Below are 18156 nucleotides of genomic sequence, written 5' to 3'. Positions count from 1 at the left end.
TCTTTACCCACATATTCTACGCATATTGTAGATGTGGTTTGTGAAAAATTTTGTTGTTATTGATTTTTTGAACTCATCATACGGGGTGACCCTCTTAACTGTTTTGAAAGTGTAGAATGTAAAGAGTTACGCAAAGCGTCAGTGGTTGATTGTGCAACACATCAGTTTTAATAATTTTTTAACCTAATTCGAATTTTTCATAAGTTTTTGGTATTAACTATGAATGATTCGAATGTTTCATGTGATATTGCATATAATTTAAATATTGTTCTTTAACCCCTTGACAATTTATGGCACATATACAACCTATTTAAAGTCGTGCCTCACGAAAATAAAATAATAAATCTAATTCGATTTTAGTATTGGTAAGTATTCTAAGGTTCTCAAGGTTACTGGTTCCGAATTCGATATCAGATCGAACTTTGAATGAACCACATGGATTTACTTGAAAATAATGGTAAGCGTTGTTGTTTACCTGCTATACAATCTAAACACACGCATAGGGTTCTCTTCATTAACGAATTTGATTTGCTTGGCTCTTAACACCTTTCGCACTTGATCATAATTGACATGAGCAAACTTCATATGCCAATCTGACAATGTTTCAGCCACATTACACTAAGATACTACAAGTAACTTGAAGAACATTTAAAACAATTTGCCTCTTCTTTTAGCAAAGGCAGACATTTTGCCATCTGCGTTAACAATTTTACAACCGATTTTATCACAATATATTTCGAAACCTTTATCGATTACTGCACTTAAAGAAAAAAGGTTCACATTCATTTCTGACACAAAAAGGACATTATTTAATTCGATTCTGATCCATTCTCTCCCGTTCCAGGAATCTACTAACACTTTACCAACACCTTTGATATCAAGAAGATTTCCATTACCCACTTTAACTTGTTTTTCTTTTGGTTTAATTAAATTTAACTCGTGGAAATATTCTTTCTTGAAGCACATGTGTTCGGTTGTCCCACTATCCAACCACTACTTGTCTTCGCATTTTGGAGCTAGTTCATTTAAATTTTCTCAACCGGCACTTGATAATACACTGCTTACACCTACGAAAGCTTAATTTGCTTCTGATTGATTGTTATTTCCGTCCTTGTTTTTCTTAAACCAACAGTCTTTCATGAGGTGACCTTTCTTCTTACGAAAATGAAAGGTTCTTTTCTCTTTGAATTTTGTTGGACAATTTTTTTTCAAGTGCCTTTCATTGTTACACAGAAAACACTTGGCCTTTCATTATCCTTTTACAAAATTTGTTTCTTTATTTCAGTTTGTTTTGAATATCTTCCACGCGACAGATGAATGCTGTAATGCCTCTTTTAGTATATTCTAGTTTGTAGAATTTCTGCTGGAGCAAATGTACACTCACTTTCGATTCATGCTCGTAGATTTTCTATAATTTTTCCCACATATCAGCTGCCTTTGTGCAGAACAAAATATACGTTATTAATTTTTTTCCATCCTCAGTACTAACACTTCCTGAGCTGTTGTATCCAATTTTTCCCACTCCGAAACATTTTGCTGAGTTCTTGATGTGGTTCGTGAGACTATATCCCATAACCCTTTGGATTTCAGGATCACCTGCATTTGGAATTTCCAAATATTCCAATTCTCGACCGAGAGTTTTATTCCCGTAATTGGATGTTCCTTTAAACTGATTTTTATATACAGTCAACACACTAATCAGTCAAGAAAATAAATTCAAACTTTCCAAAATTGTTTTACGACGCGCCGACCACGTGTTAACATAACCTCACCGATCCTGTGCATTTCACGTACACTTCCAACCTTTCAAAAAAAAATCACTCCAGGAATTCGATAAACTTAACAAATTAAAAAACGAGGGTTTGGGCCCATAACCTGATAAACTGATGATTAAATAATGAAAGTAAAATTATAAACAATAGTATTAAATTTATTCGAATCGACAAGTGTGTGTATAATATAAGGGTCGACTTTCAACTGATTACTGTAAAATAGCTGAATATTTGATCCTCAACAACTGCTTTTAATTAATGAATATTCTTCAATTTTTTTTACTTTGTGTATAAAAATTTATTCTGCCGTTCAGAATTAGATCCCAGTCTGCTACGGATATCGCGCATTGCTAAATTGACATGGTTTTCAGCCCGCAGTTTTATTATTAACAATACATTAATTATGATTTAAATGAACATAAGTAGGTAGTAGATAAATCGACTCTTGAATATAGATCATTAACTACAAAAGTTTTTTTCACCATTTAAAAAATTGAATATGAACTTTTAACAAATGTGTAACCTGCTGGGTAGACATTAGGTGACTCTAATCCGCCAGGGTGGCCAGTCTTTTAGATATATGTCTAACCTAAAATCTTAGCTATATTTGTTAAAAAATATTAAGCTAAACAAAAGTTGTTATTTAAAAAAATACATTTTTGGCTACATGAAAACTGCTCTGAATTCCATGATACACTCTAAATCTGAATTAGCAAAAATTTCACTGATTTAGATTTAGAGTGTTCAGTAAAGGTTCAAAATGCTACTAAAAGAGAATAAAAAAAATTTGAACTGTTAGAAATTAAGTTAAACCTAAAAGCCAAAAATTATAAGTATTGTCCATCGTTCTAGGACATTCTGGGAGGTAAGGCCAAATGCACTTTTAAAAAAATGTAAATTTAAAGATTTTTTTTTTAAATATATTTTTTATTATTTTAAAGTTAAATGTTTCATTATGAATAAAAAATAATAAAACAAAAATAGATTTTTAAATTTTTTAAACACTTTAAGAAATTTATGGTTATATTCCCTGAACTTTCCCTATATCGATAGAAAATTTCAGGAATATAAGGTAACTGGTGGCAGTGCTTGTTTACAAATTTAAAAGAGATATTTTTCGATTTTTTCACGAAGGATTTCCGGAGCTGACGACAACAATATTCCGCTGCATAAATAAAGCACATACATGCTGAACGGGTGATCAATATTGAATGTGATGAAAGTAAACCGGTTGCGCGCGACCCTTCGCGAATGTGGCCGTTTGTGTAATTTAATGCCTGGTAAATACAGCGCGGAAGTAGTTTTGCGCCGTAATCTAGATAAAGCAGCCAGTCCGGCACACCCTCTCAACTACGTGTGCGCCCCGTCAATTATCCAAGGACAAAAAAGAGTGGAAAAATAGATAAACATGATTTTTCGCTCAGAGTCCGCCTAGTTAATGTAAGGACAGTTATTAACACTTAATTTCTCTCTGCATCTTGGGCTATGTCGTTTCTAAATAATCACTCGATATATATTTAAATATATATATATATTTATTTACCTAAAATCAAGTTGTTTCTGGATGAGGATTTCTAGTAATAAAGTTGCTAAGATATCAACCTTGGCTATTTACAAACTAAAATTAATAATTTTTTTATTTTTTAAAAAGTCAAGTTCACAATCTTACTTCAATGGCATTTCTGTAACAAAATCAGATATAAGCTTGTAATGTAAAATATGAATGTAACTTAATCTTACAAACGAGCACCAGGTATAAAATTTACCTCGGTTCTCTGACGTCCTGATACAGAAAGTCACTATCTACATTTTAAGTCGAACGGAGATCTATAATTTATATATTTATACTAATGCATTTGTATTAGTTCCTTTTTTTCTTTTTTGGAAAAAATTACATTTTTAAAAAAATTTCATTCTTTTTGGATAAAATGAACACTCTTTAGGTATCGATTATGGATTGCATAGTTAAATGAAAATTTTTATTACGAATTCAACGGTATAAAAACTTATTTTTAATTAAAAATGTTGATAGTAACTTTCTTCGTCAGTACGGTAGTACTGATAAGACACTGGAAAGTTTTTATAATTACTGGCCAGTAACTAGCTAGAAAATCTGACAAGCGAATGATTAAAGATGTAACCTGTTGTTTTTTGCAGTCACTGGTTAGATTATACAGTACCACAAAATTTTTTTAAAGGAATTATTGACCGCACCATGTTTTTTATATGTTTTTTGGGTCGCTGAATTCGAATCCAAACTTAGTTTTCCGACATCACGTCAAGTTTCTTCTTCTTCGTAAAATACTGACTGTAAACAAGATATAAATAAAAATAAGCAGAAGAATCTATTAAAAGACAACTTTAACACACTGAAAAAATATTATATATTATTAAGCAATCAAAAAAACTCGTAAATATTTAAAATTTAAGATGGCGGATCCAATATAGCGTCAATTTTTTTTAAATTTATCCAATTCGCCTGAAACGTTATACTCGGGGGTTTTTTGGGGTCGTTGAATACGAATTTCACCTTAGTTTAAAAAAATTCAAAATCTGATAAATTTTTAAAAAAATTGTTAGCCATATTGAATCAGCTATTTTAAATTTTTGAAAACTAAGGTGAAATTCGTATTTAGCGACCCCAAAAAAAATTCTTCAGCTATATTGGATCCGCCATTTTGATTTTTAAAAAACTAAGGTTAAATAATTGTCATATACATACTTTGCGTGTAAAAATCAATCCATGTGTAAAACATCTATCAAAGAATGAGCCAAATCTATTAATTTCTGAACAAAACCATATAAACCGGGTAGAAATATTTACACTGAGAAAAAAGGTTTGTTGGGACAACCATTTTTTCTTGGATAAGATATAATTGGATGCAATGTCCAATAAAAAATGTGTTATAACTGACGCAGATAGTTGCAGTATCTATTTTAATTGGTTCTATTTAAAATTGATACTGCAACTATTGTTTAGATACTAGAACCAACGAGTTGGCTAGGGCAACAATCTTGTAAGTGACACTAGAAAAAGGTCCAACGAGGTGGCCAGCACAACCAACAAGTTGGCAAGGACAGGTAACTTGAAAGTGGAAACAGCAAAAGGTTTTTAGCGCAGACGCATAGATGCAATTTTCGTGCATCTAGTATTGCGGAAATGAGGCCCAGCGCAAGCGCCTAAATCGATACCCTGGGCCTGTGCGAATAGACAACAGCATCTTCTACTACGCCCACGCCATTTTGCGTCAGTTGTCTATGAGACATTGAGTGTTTGTTCTAAAGTCGCAGCTAAAAAATTTTATTATTTATAAGTTTAAAATGGTTTTCAAAATTGAAATTTTTTAACATTAATTAAGAAAAGTGAATTTTTAATTCTGTGAAAAATGGATCTGGCAGCAAAGCATTTTCTAAATGAATTTAATTTATTCTGCTTAATCAAAAAGTTTGAAGGTAAGTTTCATTTCGCATTACGCTTGGAATTTGTTATATTTATTAATTTTGTGAGTTAACTGGCAAAATAAAAAGCTTTCATGTTTGACTCGTAAAAGAATAAAACGTAGAATGAAAAGTATACAATGTAAGAAAGTATCATTATTACACTGTGAGAAAGCATTATCTTGTTTCGGCGTGAAAGCGTCTTTGTCGGCCTTTGTCGCCATTGTGGCTTACGGTCCCCATTGGCGATTTCACGCCTACTTAGAAAGACACCTTATAGACAAGCGGCGACCACATAAAACCGAAGTAAAATGGAGCGAATCTTATGTTTAATACAAAAATCTGAAGTGATTTAAAATGACGTTAAAAACATTCAAAACTAGACTTTTGTAACAAAAAAAAATGTTTTTTCTGGACTTAGAAAAATTTTTGGTCAAAGGGGGAGTGGTTCGACCAGAAAAAAGTATCACTTAATGTTTATTTCAAGTGATTTAAAATGACGTTAAAAACATTCTAAACCCCAAAAATAACAATTTTTAATATAAAGTTTAATATTCTTCTAATTAGGAAGAGTTTTTGACTGCGAGAGAGAGAGAGAGAGAGAGAGAGAGAGAGAGAGAGAAATAATTGAAAATATTTTTGTAAATCAAAAACAATTTTTTTCAGATGAATTTATCGATTATGAAACCCTGATTAGTCTCGAAAAAGAAGATTTAGAAAAACGAAACATCCAGTTCGGGTTGCAAAAAAAATTTATAAATGCCCTGGATTCTCACTTGAATTATTTAAGAAGCGCGGTGTAATAAAATTTATTTATTTATTTTAATTATATTATATTTAAAAAAAAATGGAATCTTTTCTACAAGTTAAAAAAATCATTATTAAATAAATTGATTGTTTTTAAAAATTAATAATTTTTTAATAAAACATGATCAAACCATTGCTGTATGTGGTTTCAGGCATATTTCATTTTATACCACTTTCAGATGATTTTCAGTTGTTTGTCCCAACAATTTAAAAAAATAATATTTGAAAATAATTTTTTTTATTTATAACAATAGAAATGTAATTTTATTTTTGTATTATTTAAAATCAGATTCAAGATTCATGTATACTTTACTCTATAAAACTGAATCAGTGAAATTTTACTAAGAATCAGTGACTCTATTCTTATCATTTCAAACAGTGAAATTTCACTGAAAATTAGTTAAAAATGATTGAAACATCAATTATTTTTCACTGATTGGGCAATTAAAAAATTACAATTACAAGATTCATGTATACTTTACTCTATAAAACTGAATCAGTAAAATTTCACTAAGAATCAGTGACTCCATTCTTATCATTTCAAACAGTGAAATTTCACTGAAAATTAGTTAAAAATGATTGAAACATCAATCATTTTTCACTGATTGGTCAATTAAAAAATAATTGAAATTTTTAATATGCTTTACTAAAATATTTAATTATTTTTTAATTGGCTAATCAGTGAAGAATGACTGATTTTTTAATCGTTTTTAATAGATTTACAGTGAAATTTCACTAATTGAAATCGTGAGAATATGTCAATCATTCTCAGTAAAATTTCCCTGATCTTCAGTAGAATTTTACTGATTCATATTAGAAGAGCAATAATAAATAATTATTTATTTTGCGACTATCTACCTTTAGAGTGCTTTAACTGATGATGATGAAACTGTACATGAAAATGAAATTCAAAATCGAATGCACATGAAAAGGGCTGCTAATTTAATAACTGAAGGTTTGACTCATGAAAATAGTAGCAACAATGAAGAAACACCTCTGAATCAAGAAAATGCAGTGGTAGCCGAAAATGTTTCTGAATCGGGAGATCACCAAAGAAACAAAAATCTGTTTTCAGAAAGAAATAACAATGTAGAACCACCTCTGAAAAAATTCAGGAATCAGATCAATTATTCTGATGTGCCAAATGTTAGTTTCTGCATATAATTCTACAGTGGAGTGGTTTTTATTTTTTTACAATTTCACCTCTTTATATTATTATGCGTCAAACATAATGCATTTGAATTTTACAGTCAGTATATGAGTACTTGCAAGCTAGCTGCAAAGGAAAAAAATTCATTGGCTTGTATGAAAGAGGACATTTTAATGAAACTGTGCGATCCAATCTCTCGCTCAGTATATTGTTGATTGTGAACTCAATGTCGACCAAGATCCAGATAAAGTGTAAGTGTATATATTATTATATAATATTTATTTTAAATATTTCGGAAAACAATTCTAACATCCTTTTTTTAATTGAATATATAGAATCAAAGCAAATAGGTTTATGGAACTAAGAAGCGAGATAGTTCAAATTTTTCAAAAGAAGTCGTGGTAAGTAGTGTGTATTCTACTTATTTTACTGTAAGTTTAAATTTATAAATATTTATTATTAAACATTTAAATTATTTTTTACAGTCTACTTATTACGTACCGCGAATACCCAAAAGTTCCATAGAAGGTGCTAAACAACCAAAGGGAAAAATTTATGACAAATACACAAGTACCATAAGGGAATTAAGACTTGCAGGACTGAGGAAAAAGGAAACAGAGAATGTTGTCGAAGATAACGTACAAATTGAGGGTCAGTATTACGGTTTTTTAAATGTTCTTTGAATTTATGTGCCCTTTAAACTTCACTTATTTAAATTAACCATTTTTCAGAATTTAATGCAACAGTGACTGGAGATTTAGCGTGGCTACGAAGATGTTTTTGAGCCGGAAACTGAAGTCACGGAAAGGTCGAAGAATACTTCTCGTATTCGTCTTCAGTCATTAAGAGTTTCTGAAAACATGAAAACGGGAAGTCGTAAGATATTGGACAATTTAACGAAGTATTTTAATGAGTATAAAGCATTGAGGCAGCCTAAAGGATATGCGCTTGTAAATTTTTTGTGTGCTCACATTTTTCTAAAAATAGAAATATTATTTTATAAAATATTTTAAAATCTAGTGTTTAAATTTTTCTTATATTTTCCAGTTGCAAATAGACTTCAATTTCTTACATGCCGAAAGTAATTTGAAGTTGATCGAAAACTGGGCCGAAATAGCAGTAAGAATAAAATCTATGTCTAATGTCGAGCCAATTTTTAAGGATACAATTCGTAAGTAAAACTTTTAAGATTTCTATTGCTTAAATTTTTGTAGCAAATTTTGATTAGTGATTTTTTACAGAAGATACAGTCGAAACCTTGCTTCTCATCCAAAAATTATTTGGACCTATTCATGTTGGAAAATGGAAAACATCTGCAGTCAATATCTTGAGTGGCTTTCTTTTACACGTAAATGTAAGATATTTCTATATTTCATTTTCTTTTTTTAGTAACTTCAATCTTCCATATTAAATAATGAAATATTACCAGTAAAATTTAAACCAATCAAAATTGACCTCTATTAGGAACTTAGAAAAATTTTCTAACAAATGTTTATTTCAATTGTTCTAAAATGTCATTTAAAACATTCTAAACTAAACTTTTAAAAAAAAAAATTTTTTTTTGGACTTAGAAAAATTTTGAACCAAAGGATGAGTGGTTCGATCGAAAAAAAATGTCACTTAATGTTTTTTTTTAATTGATTTAAAACATTCGAAACTAGACTTTTTTAACAAAAAATTTTTTTTTTCTGAACTTAGATACATTTTTGACCAAAGGATGTAGTTTTATTCTCTGTTACTTCTTTCTAGGATACAAATGGAATAGAGGTAGCTGTCCAGCGTTTAAAGGATAAATTAAATTCCGTTAAGAGGACCTTGCAGCCATTCCCAATTGTTGTTGGACCAGATTTTCAGAGCATCACAGATTCTTATGTGATGTATGCTTTAAAGCATATCACGCCCTCCATGCGTATTACCCACATCAGAGTGCGAATCCGTGGTTTTTTCTGCAAAAAGCTGTTTATGGCATAACAACCAAGTGGGATGCTCAAATACCTTCGGTTGAGATGATGATCAAAGAATATAAGGATCTAGAAGCTTTAACTTAGAATTGTATAAGCTTTCAAAATGCCTCACTGCCCAGTATGTCGTGCAAAGGTTTTATCCATACATTCCTTAAATCTGCATTTAAAAATTAATCATCTGCATGAAGTGCTCACTTCATATAAATGTCAAGAACCCAACTGCTACAGGGACTTTTGCAATTGGAAGTCTTTTAAAAAACATCTCGTAAATTTTCACAATTGCTTTGCATATAATCGTGATTCTGAGGTTTCTTGTGGCATGGATGAAATTAGTGTGCCTTCAGATAGCAAAGATATTGAAAATTTAGATAATTTTACTCTTAACAGGGAAATATCAGATTCTGAAGTAAAAATTACTCCTTTAACGCCTAAAAATGTTAGTGATATATTACAATCATCGCTCTTAGTATTAGTTAGTAAATTGTATGCTGCTCCAAATTTACCGCGTAATCATGTCCAAATTATTGTAGATGAAACAAAAGATTTTGTCGATCATGTATTGACACTTATTAAACCGGCAATCATACGTAATTGCGATGACCAAGAAAAAAATAGACTTTTCTTATCAAGTAGATTCTTTTAGAAAAGCTGTTTTACAACCTTTTGAATCTATGAGTACTGAATATAGGCGTATGAAATTGTTTTCTGAAAATGGACATCTTATTCATCCAGAAACTATCATAGTTGGTGATAGTGTCCAACATGTGAGAAAAGATGGTAGACTTGTTAAAGAAATTATTCCACTCACTGCTCAATACATTAGTCTTAAAGAAACTTTGCGTGGTTTTTTTAGTCTAGACAATGTTTTTGAAACAGTTATGGATAATGTAGAAAAACTTGAAAATGAAAAGGAGGTAATTTCTAATTTTATTCAGGGTGATTACTGGCAGTCTAAAAAACTGTTTTATCCAGATAAAATAGTTTTTCCAATTCTTGTTTTTTTTATGAGTTTGAAGTCAATAATCCTCTAGGGTCTCACAAAGTTATTCAAAAACTTGGTGGTACATATTTTGTTGTACCTTGTCTTCCCCCTGAATATCAATCTATGTTAGAAAATATTTTTGTCGCTCTTGTATGCCATGCATCTGACAGGAAAAATTTTGGCAATTCTATGATATTTCGTATTATCATTGATTATATAAATTATCTTCAGAAATATGGAATTGTCATAAAAACAAAAGATGGGGAAAAAAGAATTTATTTTGCACTAGGTGGAATTTTAGGGGACAATGAAGGCTTAAACGGAATTCTAGGTTATATTCCAAGTTTCAATTCCCATTTTTATTGTCGTTGGTGCAAAACGCTCAAGATTTCAACTCATACCGATTGTTTTGAAAGAAAAGAAAATTTAAGATCTGTTGAAAATTATGAACAAGATGTCCTTTTAGGTAAAGAAAAAACTGGAATTGTCGATAATAGTATTTGTAATGAAGTTGATGATTTTAACGTCTATGATAATTGTATTGCTGATATTATGCATGATGGTCCAGAGGGAGCTTTTGCTTACGATATGGAACATATCGTTGGTCATTTGATAAACAAAGCTGTAAACCCAATTCCTCTTCATGTTTTAAATGACAGAATATCTGCATTTGATTATAGAAAGCATGGATTTTCCTGTCGCCCACCTCTAATTTCAGAATCAGAAGTTAAAAATAAATTTTTCAAAATGTCAGCCTCTGAAATGATGTCTTTTATCTATACTTTTTCCCTACTTGTTGGAGATTTAGTATCACATGACGATGAGGTTTGGGATTTTTATCTTTCTCTTCGAAAGATTGTTGACATTGTAATGGCTCCAGCAATTCAAAGAGAATGTGCAGACTTGTTGACTGTCCTAGTTTCAGAGCATCACGAAATGTATTGCAGGTTGTTTAATGACACTTTGAAACCGAAACATCATCACATGGTTCATTATGCGCGGGTTATCAAAAGTTGTGGTCCACTTATCCATTTAAGTGCCTTTAAATTTGAGTCGAAAAATGGGGTTATGAAAACTCGTAGTGTAGCCACTTTTTCTCGAAAAAATATTGCATATAGTTTATGCATGAAAGAACAACTCCAACAAGCTTATAGGTCTGCTAGTAATAAGGGTTTTGAAAAAAGATTGGAATTAGGACCTTCTTCTATTGTAGAGGACATGAATGCAATAAACGATAGTTGTGACTTGACAAAACTTGAATTTACAAATACATTTTTGACTGCGTGTTTGGAAGTACCTTGGGTCAAATTTAAGGGTACTCGCTATCAAGTAGGAATGTGTGTAGCCATCAATTTTGACGAGGAAAGCAGTCTTCCCGTTTTCGGTGATATTGACCGAATCTTTTCCAACGAAAGTGGGAATGTGTGTTTTGTATATAATGAATATTATACTATAGGATTTAACGAAACTTTGCACTCTTATGAAATCATTTTAAATGGACGCTCAAAAACTATTTTAATTGAGGATTTAATGTCATTCCGTCCTGTCATAAATGTGAGGTTGTTAGACAAAGTGTATGCGTCATTTAGATATGCTGTGTAAATAAGTCAGCTTTGAAGTAAACTGAGGATTTTAATAATTAAAAAAAAATTATAAATGTAAATTTTGCGATATATCTTGAAAATTATTAATTATTAAATTATTAGTTTTAAGTTATTAATAATAATTTTATTACTATTCATGTATGTTTTATATGTTATTAAAAAATAATAATGAATAAAATGTTTATACAGAAGTTATTTATATTTATGATCTTTTACCCTAAAAACTAATTTTTTAATATGAAAATTTAACAAATTAAATGATTCTAGTCACCAAATAGTCAAGGTGCACTGTCCATAAAAAATTGTTAAAATAACTTATTTATTTGTTACACGATACATTTCATTGGATACTGTAACCAACATACTAGTCGTATACTCTAATATAGTTGCTTGAGGTATCAAACCCGAAAGGTCTGCTACCTATCGAGTTGGTCAGGACAGCCAACTCTTTTGGTGCACGGTACATTTCATTAGACACTATGACCAGCATACTAGTTGTATACACTAATACAGTTGCTTGAGGTATCGAACACAAAACGTCTGCTAGGTTTTAACATTAGACAGCAGACTTTTAAAAACTCCTTTTATTTTTCTAAACATTCTTAAGAAAATTTTTCTAATTTAAATATTAAATATTTATTAAGTACACTACCGTCCAAAAGTATCAGGACGATTACATTCGATTCTATGAAAAAACATGCCACCACTTTTTCAATCATATCTCGGAAATAAAAGGAGATACAAGAAAGAATTAAATGCAGTTAGAAAGCTGATTAAATTTTGCGTAAAATAAGCCGTCTTTAAAGTCATTTCGATAATTATTTTTTGAGTTGTAGATTGAAAAAGAAATAAAAAAAATTATTAAATTTTCTCATTTTTGTCTCTTGACTTCAACTTTTTCAAAAATCTAAAAAAATTTAGATAAATGTTTTTTTAAAACACAGAAATCTTTGTTAGAATTTCAGCTTTAAAATAAGCCTTTGAAAATTAAAAAGGTTAATCCTTCTTCGATATATCATTAAAAATGTGAAGCCGTGTTTCGACCGATTGGTGCATTGAAATTCAACAGTGACGACTCGATTCTGGCTTCGCGCAGCAGCGAATGAGAGAAAACAGGGACGCATTTTTGCTTGAGAATAATAAATAATGATGTTTCACGAGTAATATAAAGAAACTTAAAAGTTCATCGTACCCCCGCAAGAATTCGTTCCTGTTTTCTCTCTTATTCGCTGCCGCGCAAAGCCACAATCGAGTCGTCACAGTTGAATTTCAATGCACCAATCGGTCGAAACACGGCTTCACATTTTTAATGATATATCGAAGACGGATGAACCTTTTTTAATTTTCGAAGGCTTATTTTAAAGCTGAAATTCTAACGAAGATTTCTGTGTTTTTAGAAAAATTTTATCTAAATTTTTGAAAAGTTGAAGTCAAGAGACAAAAATTAGAAAATTTGATAATTTTTTTTATTTCTTTCTCACTCTAGAACTTAAAAAATAATTAACACAATGACTTCAAAAACAGCTTATTTTACGCAAAATTTAATCAGCTTTCTAACCGTATTTAAGTTTTTTTTGTACCTTCTTTTATTTTCGAGATATGATTGAAAAAGTGATGGCATGTTTTTTCATAGAGTCGAATGTAATCGTCCTGATATTTTTGGACGGTAGTGCATATTCAATATACTATAATTTTTCAAAAAATATGTATAAGGGTAATTTCATTTAAATTGTCATAATCGTGTCCTTTGCCAATAAAAACTTTTTGTTATAGTTTTTGGTAAAATTTATTATTCAATGCCGTGAAATGCAATCTCTTTTAACATTTTTTTAACTTACAAGCATGTTAAGATGCTATGTATAAGAATATCAGAACGAAATTCAGGTAAAATGTCATGAGTGTCCTATGTCCAGGAATGAATTATTATTTTTCAAGTGAACGTATTTCCGTAATTTTAATTCATCACAAGTAAAACAAAATTTTGCAGAGAATTATAACTTCCATATTTAAGAAAAATTAACTGCTGATAACTTTATTTAATTGTTTACCCTTTTTAAAAAAATAAAAATGACGTGTCCCTCACTTTTACATTGTTTTACTTTGAATGCAAAATTTTGTATTTATGCGTGCCCAAAGATTTATCCAGTTAGCAAAAAAAACTGTTTTACTGACGAATCCGCAGCAGAAGATAACGACGAATCAACTGAAAAAAATGTCGTGTTTCCAAATGTGACAGTTTCGTGGCAGAAAAAAAAGATTTTAATGTAATTAGATAACTGTCATGAGTGTCCCGTCTTAAAATTGGTAAATTAATATTTTATATTCAATATCAAAATGAAATTAATAATTGTTTTGGATTCTCTTTCGAATGAGACCAGAATTGTCGATATAAAATTATAAATATAACCTGTTCATAGATATAAGCAAAAACGAACAAAATGTCATAAGTGTCCCACAAAGGAGGAGGTCCCCTAAGGTTTATATTTGGGCCATTTTAGATTTTGATCTAAATTATTGAGATGTACATTTTTATAAATAAGAATTATATTTTTGTCGATTTCAGGCGAAACGGGGGTTGTTTTGGTCAGTTTAGCCTTTTGATACTAAGGGTATTTTTTTGGGACGCATGACTAATCTCTAGAAATCATTAGTTAAAATTTTTAAATTATTGAATTTTATTAATTAGAATTTTCTCTTAGCAGAATTTCAGTTTTTTCGAATTTTTGTTTAATCGATTTTAAATTAACCCGAATATTTACATTAACAGAATTATAAATACTCGAATTTTTATTTATGAGAATTATCATTTAACACAATTTCCATTAATGGTACTTTCCATTAAAATGAATTCTTATTTATACGAATTTTTATTTACAAGAACTCTTCTTTTACATTATTTCTACTTAGTCTAATTTTGAAAAGACAGAATTTCCATTTCGTCAAATCTTCATTTGTTCAAATGTTTATTTTCACTAATTATCATTTGACATAATTCTTAAAAGAACGAATATTCATTTGTGCGAAATTGCAAAATTTAATCATTTAAAAATTCCAACAAATGATTTCTAGAGATTAGTCAGGCGTCCCATTTTTTAAAAAAGGGCGTGGAGAAGGTACAAAAAACTTTTCAAATTATAATGCAAATGACTTAAAACTTGTTACTCGGATGTTTTTTGATTCGCTGATTTCGAATCTGAAGTCGGATGTTAAAAATTCAAAATGGCGGATCCAATATGGCGAACGAATTTTGTAGAACTCATGAAATTCAGTCGAATTCAGTTGAAAATCGTTTCTCGGGGGTCGGAGTTAGAAAATTCAAAATGTCTTATCCAATATGGCGGACGAGTTTTTTAAAAACTCATAGAATTCAGTTGAAACTCATTACTCAGATTTCGCCATTTTCGATTTTGAAATCCAACTTCAAATTTGTAATCAGCGATCCTGAAAACCCCCGAGTAACGAGTTTCAACTGAATTTCACGAGTTTTACAAAATTCTTTCGCCATATTGGATCCACTATTTTGAATTTTTAAAATCCGACTTCAGATTCGTAATCAACTACCCCACAAACCCCCGAGTAACAAGTTTTAAGTCAATTGCATTACAATTTAAAAATTGTTTTGTTTCTGTATTAGTGTCCTTAAAGTTCAGTTTAGATTCTTGCTTTGCATAAAAATGAAAATGCACACAAATATGTAAAAAAAATTTTCATCATCCTAAACTTTGTTGAAGAATGAATGTATCAATTTAATTGAAATGGGTTGAATATTTTTTCCCAACGAATGTAATGAGTGTTTTATTATGTCATGAGTGTCCGCCAAACTTTTAGCCCAAGTTTTACCTTCGAACAATTCTAAAATGGTAAATAAATAGGCATAAAACAATGTTTCTCAAGTTTACCAATGCATTGACTGTTAAAACAGAGTCATATTAGTATATTATGTGGGAAGCACGTAAAGCAATACTTTTTAGGTGAGGATGTCATTTTCAGTACGACCTGTCGTTAGTGCGACGTAGATGTTGGAGAAATGTCATTTTTTTATTTTAACTAACTTTTCTCTGTATTTTGCTTAATTTAAAAAAATTTTCTTTATCAAACGTGACCTTCATAGTGAAATTTATGGTTCGCATAATTGTAGGACTAACGTAACAATACTTGTCTCTAACAAAATAGGGGAGAGTGGGGCTGGTCGCACCACGGGGCAAGATGCACCATACGAGATATTTCTTACATTTCTGGAGATTTTTGAGTGTTGATCACAGATGGTGTTAGTTACACACAACACCTAACCTTAGACATACATCGAAAAAACCTTCCAAGAAGGTGCCCAAAAGAAATTGAGATAAAAATTAGAAAAAATCAGAAAAAATGAACTATTATTAAACCTTTATGGTAACTTTATTTTCTAAATGTTTTTTTTCTAATTAAATTACTTTATAATACACAAAATGTTAGTCTACTGTTTATTTATTGCCTTTTTGAAATTAATAAACGTGCTTGACAATATTTAATAGTGGATTTGATGTAAATTCTTTAATTATAAAAAGTGTGGTGCAAGACGCCCCACCTGTGAGTCGTGTTGCACCAATAGCGACTTTTTTCAATGTTGTTGCCATGATTGAATCATTTTATAACAAAACATATATGTGACTGTCCACGAGAAAACAAGGCTTAGCTCCCAAACGTGAATTTCACAGGGCGAGCGATTGAAGTACTATGATTGAAGTTAACTACGCTTGACATACCCATCTTTAAAACGATATATTGTCGAAAGTAATTGATATTTTTAACTTCTGGCTTTTGCATTTGAAAAAGCAACATAAAATCTGTCGATTACCATAAAAAACTCAAATTGATTTTTTCGACCTAAGCCGTGTTTTATCGTGGAGAGTCAACGATTGAGGTTAACTACGCTTAACATACCCATCTTTAAAACGATATATTGTCAAAAGTAATTGATATTTTTAACTTTTGACTCTTGCATTTGAAAAAGCAACATAAAATCTGTCGATTACCATAAAAATATCAAAATTGATTTTTTGGACCTAAGCCTTGATTTCTCGTGGACAGTCACATATTTATATTTTTTTTAAATCATAAATGAGTGATTGCTTTTTCAATTTATCGTATATAACCTATGAAATAATTGATATTATAAAAGTTACTGAATTTTTTAAAAAAAGTGATGCAAATAGCCCCACTCTCCTCTAATCATCATTAAATTTAAAATTTGCAAAAAATTTTTTTAGAAAAATTTGACTATTTCTGACGAAAAGCGTCTCTTATGTGAAATGTATCACTTCAATTGTGCTACCACTATGAATTTCGTTAATTTGATAACGTTGATAACGTTGATTTGATATATATATATATATATATATATATATATATATATATATATATATATATATATATATATATAACTGTTTAAAAAAATTAGTTTCAATTACAGAATCGGAACTTGCTACACTGAAAGAATTTTAGTCAGGCTGCTGGCTTTTCATGTCCGAAATTAGTGCCCCTTGCACAGGGCTCGCAGCTCACCTCAAAAAAGCGAGCATCTACTCCCGAAAGGTGAGCAGCTGCCCCTAAAGAGTTGCTGCTTACCTTTCGGGAGTAGATTCTCGCCTTTTTAGTCGGTTCTACAATACATGCGTTTGTATGGAACGTGGACGCGACGTGCTGACGTACCCATTTGAATAGCATAGGTGACGTCAGCACGGCACGTCCACGTCCCATACGAACGCGTCCATTGTAGAACCGACTTTTGAGGTTAACTGCGAGCTTGAGGCAGCGAGCTCTAGCGGCACTTATGTAAAGCCTGCAGTCTGCCTAAAATTCGAGACGCATGCATATCCCCTAATCGCCAAGTCGTCCAATGATCAAATAGTCGAATGCCAAGTAATCGAATGGACAAAACGTCGAATGCTAAAAACATCGAATCGGCATTTAGTCGAATGCTAAAAACATCGAATTGTCAATACGTCGAATGTTCAAAACGTCGATTTATCAATTAGTCGAATGTTAAAAATATCGAATCGTCAATACGACCAGGGATGGGTACGTAACATACTTCATGTATGTTACCCGGGTTTGTTACGTATGTTACGCATGTATGTAACTCGTTTGGTTTGCTATCCTACGTATGTTACATTTCATGACGTCAGTCAGAAGTAAGCATAACCTCAATTTTTCTGGTTGTCGACAATCCGGCACTTGGCCTTGTCTATTATTATTCTTTTAATTATTCATAACCATAAGTCCTAGAAATTATTGTTTTTAAGATGAAACGAGGTGGAAGGCCTCTTAATAAACCCCTTTTTCAAAAACTTAATTATACTCCTACCAAGTTAGAAAACGGGAGAGCAGGTGCTCTTTGTAATGAGTGCAAAAGGACACTGAATAATACGGCTGAAGAGAGATTAAAATCTCATAGGTA

General features: G+C 30.9%; 2 protein-coding genes across 16 annotated transcripts in view; both read left to right on the top strand.

Annotated features, from left to right (window-relative positions):
* Positions 1-18156, top strand: part of LOC122502398 (CUGBP Elav-like family member 4) — an 829562-nt gene that overhangs the window by 473460 nt on the left and 337946 nt on the right. The window contains exon 1 of one of the 15 annotated variants that reach the window (XM_043612432.1): positions 5017-5225. The exons of the other annotated variants lie outside the window; for them this stretch is intronic. Within the exon in view, the coding sequence (XP_043468367.1) occupies positions 5159-5225 (67 nt within the window). The 5' untranslated portion in view covers positions 5017-5158. Of the gene's footprint in view, positions 1-5016; positions 5226-18156 lie in introns of those variants that run through there. 15 annotated transcript variants of the gene reach the window in all.
* On the top strand, positions 8197-9150 carry LOC122502404. Its single transcript, XM_043612436.1, has 3 exons — positions 8197-8338; positions 8409-8521; positions 8917-9150. The coding sequence occupies exons 1-3, from the start codon at positions 8302-8304 to the stop codon at positions 9136-9138; spliced, it is 372 nt and encodes a 123-aa protein (XP_043468371.1). The 5' UTR covers positions 8197-8301; the 3' UTR covers positions 9139-9150.

The sequence above is a fragment of the Leptopilina heterotoma genome, unplaced genomic scaffold, assembly GCF_015476425.1.
Source record: "Leptopilina heterotoma isolate Lh14 unplaced genomic scaffold, ASM1547642v1 Lhet_228, whole genome shotgun sequence".
Taxonomy (NCBI): Eukaryota; Metazoa; Arthropoda; class Insecta; order Hymenoptera; family Figitidae; genus Leptopilina; species Leptopilina heterotoma.
The sequence above is the reverse complement of the archived record's forward strand: the minus strand, read 5'-3'. Positions and strand labels throughout refer to the sequence as shown.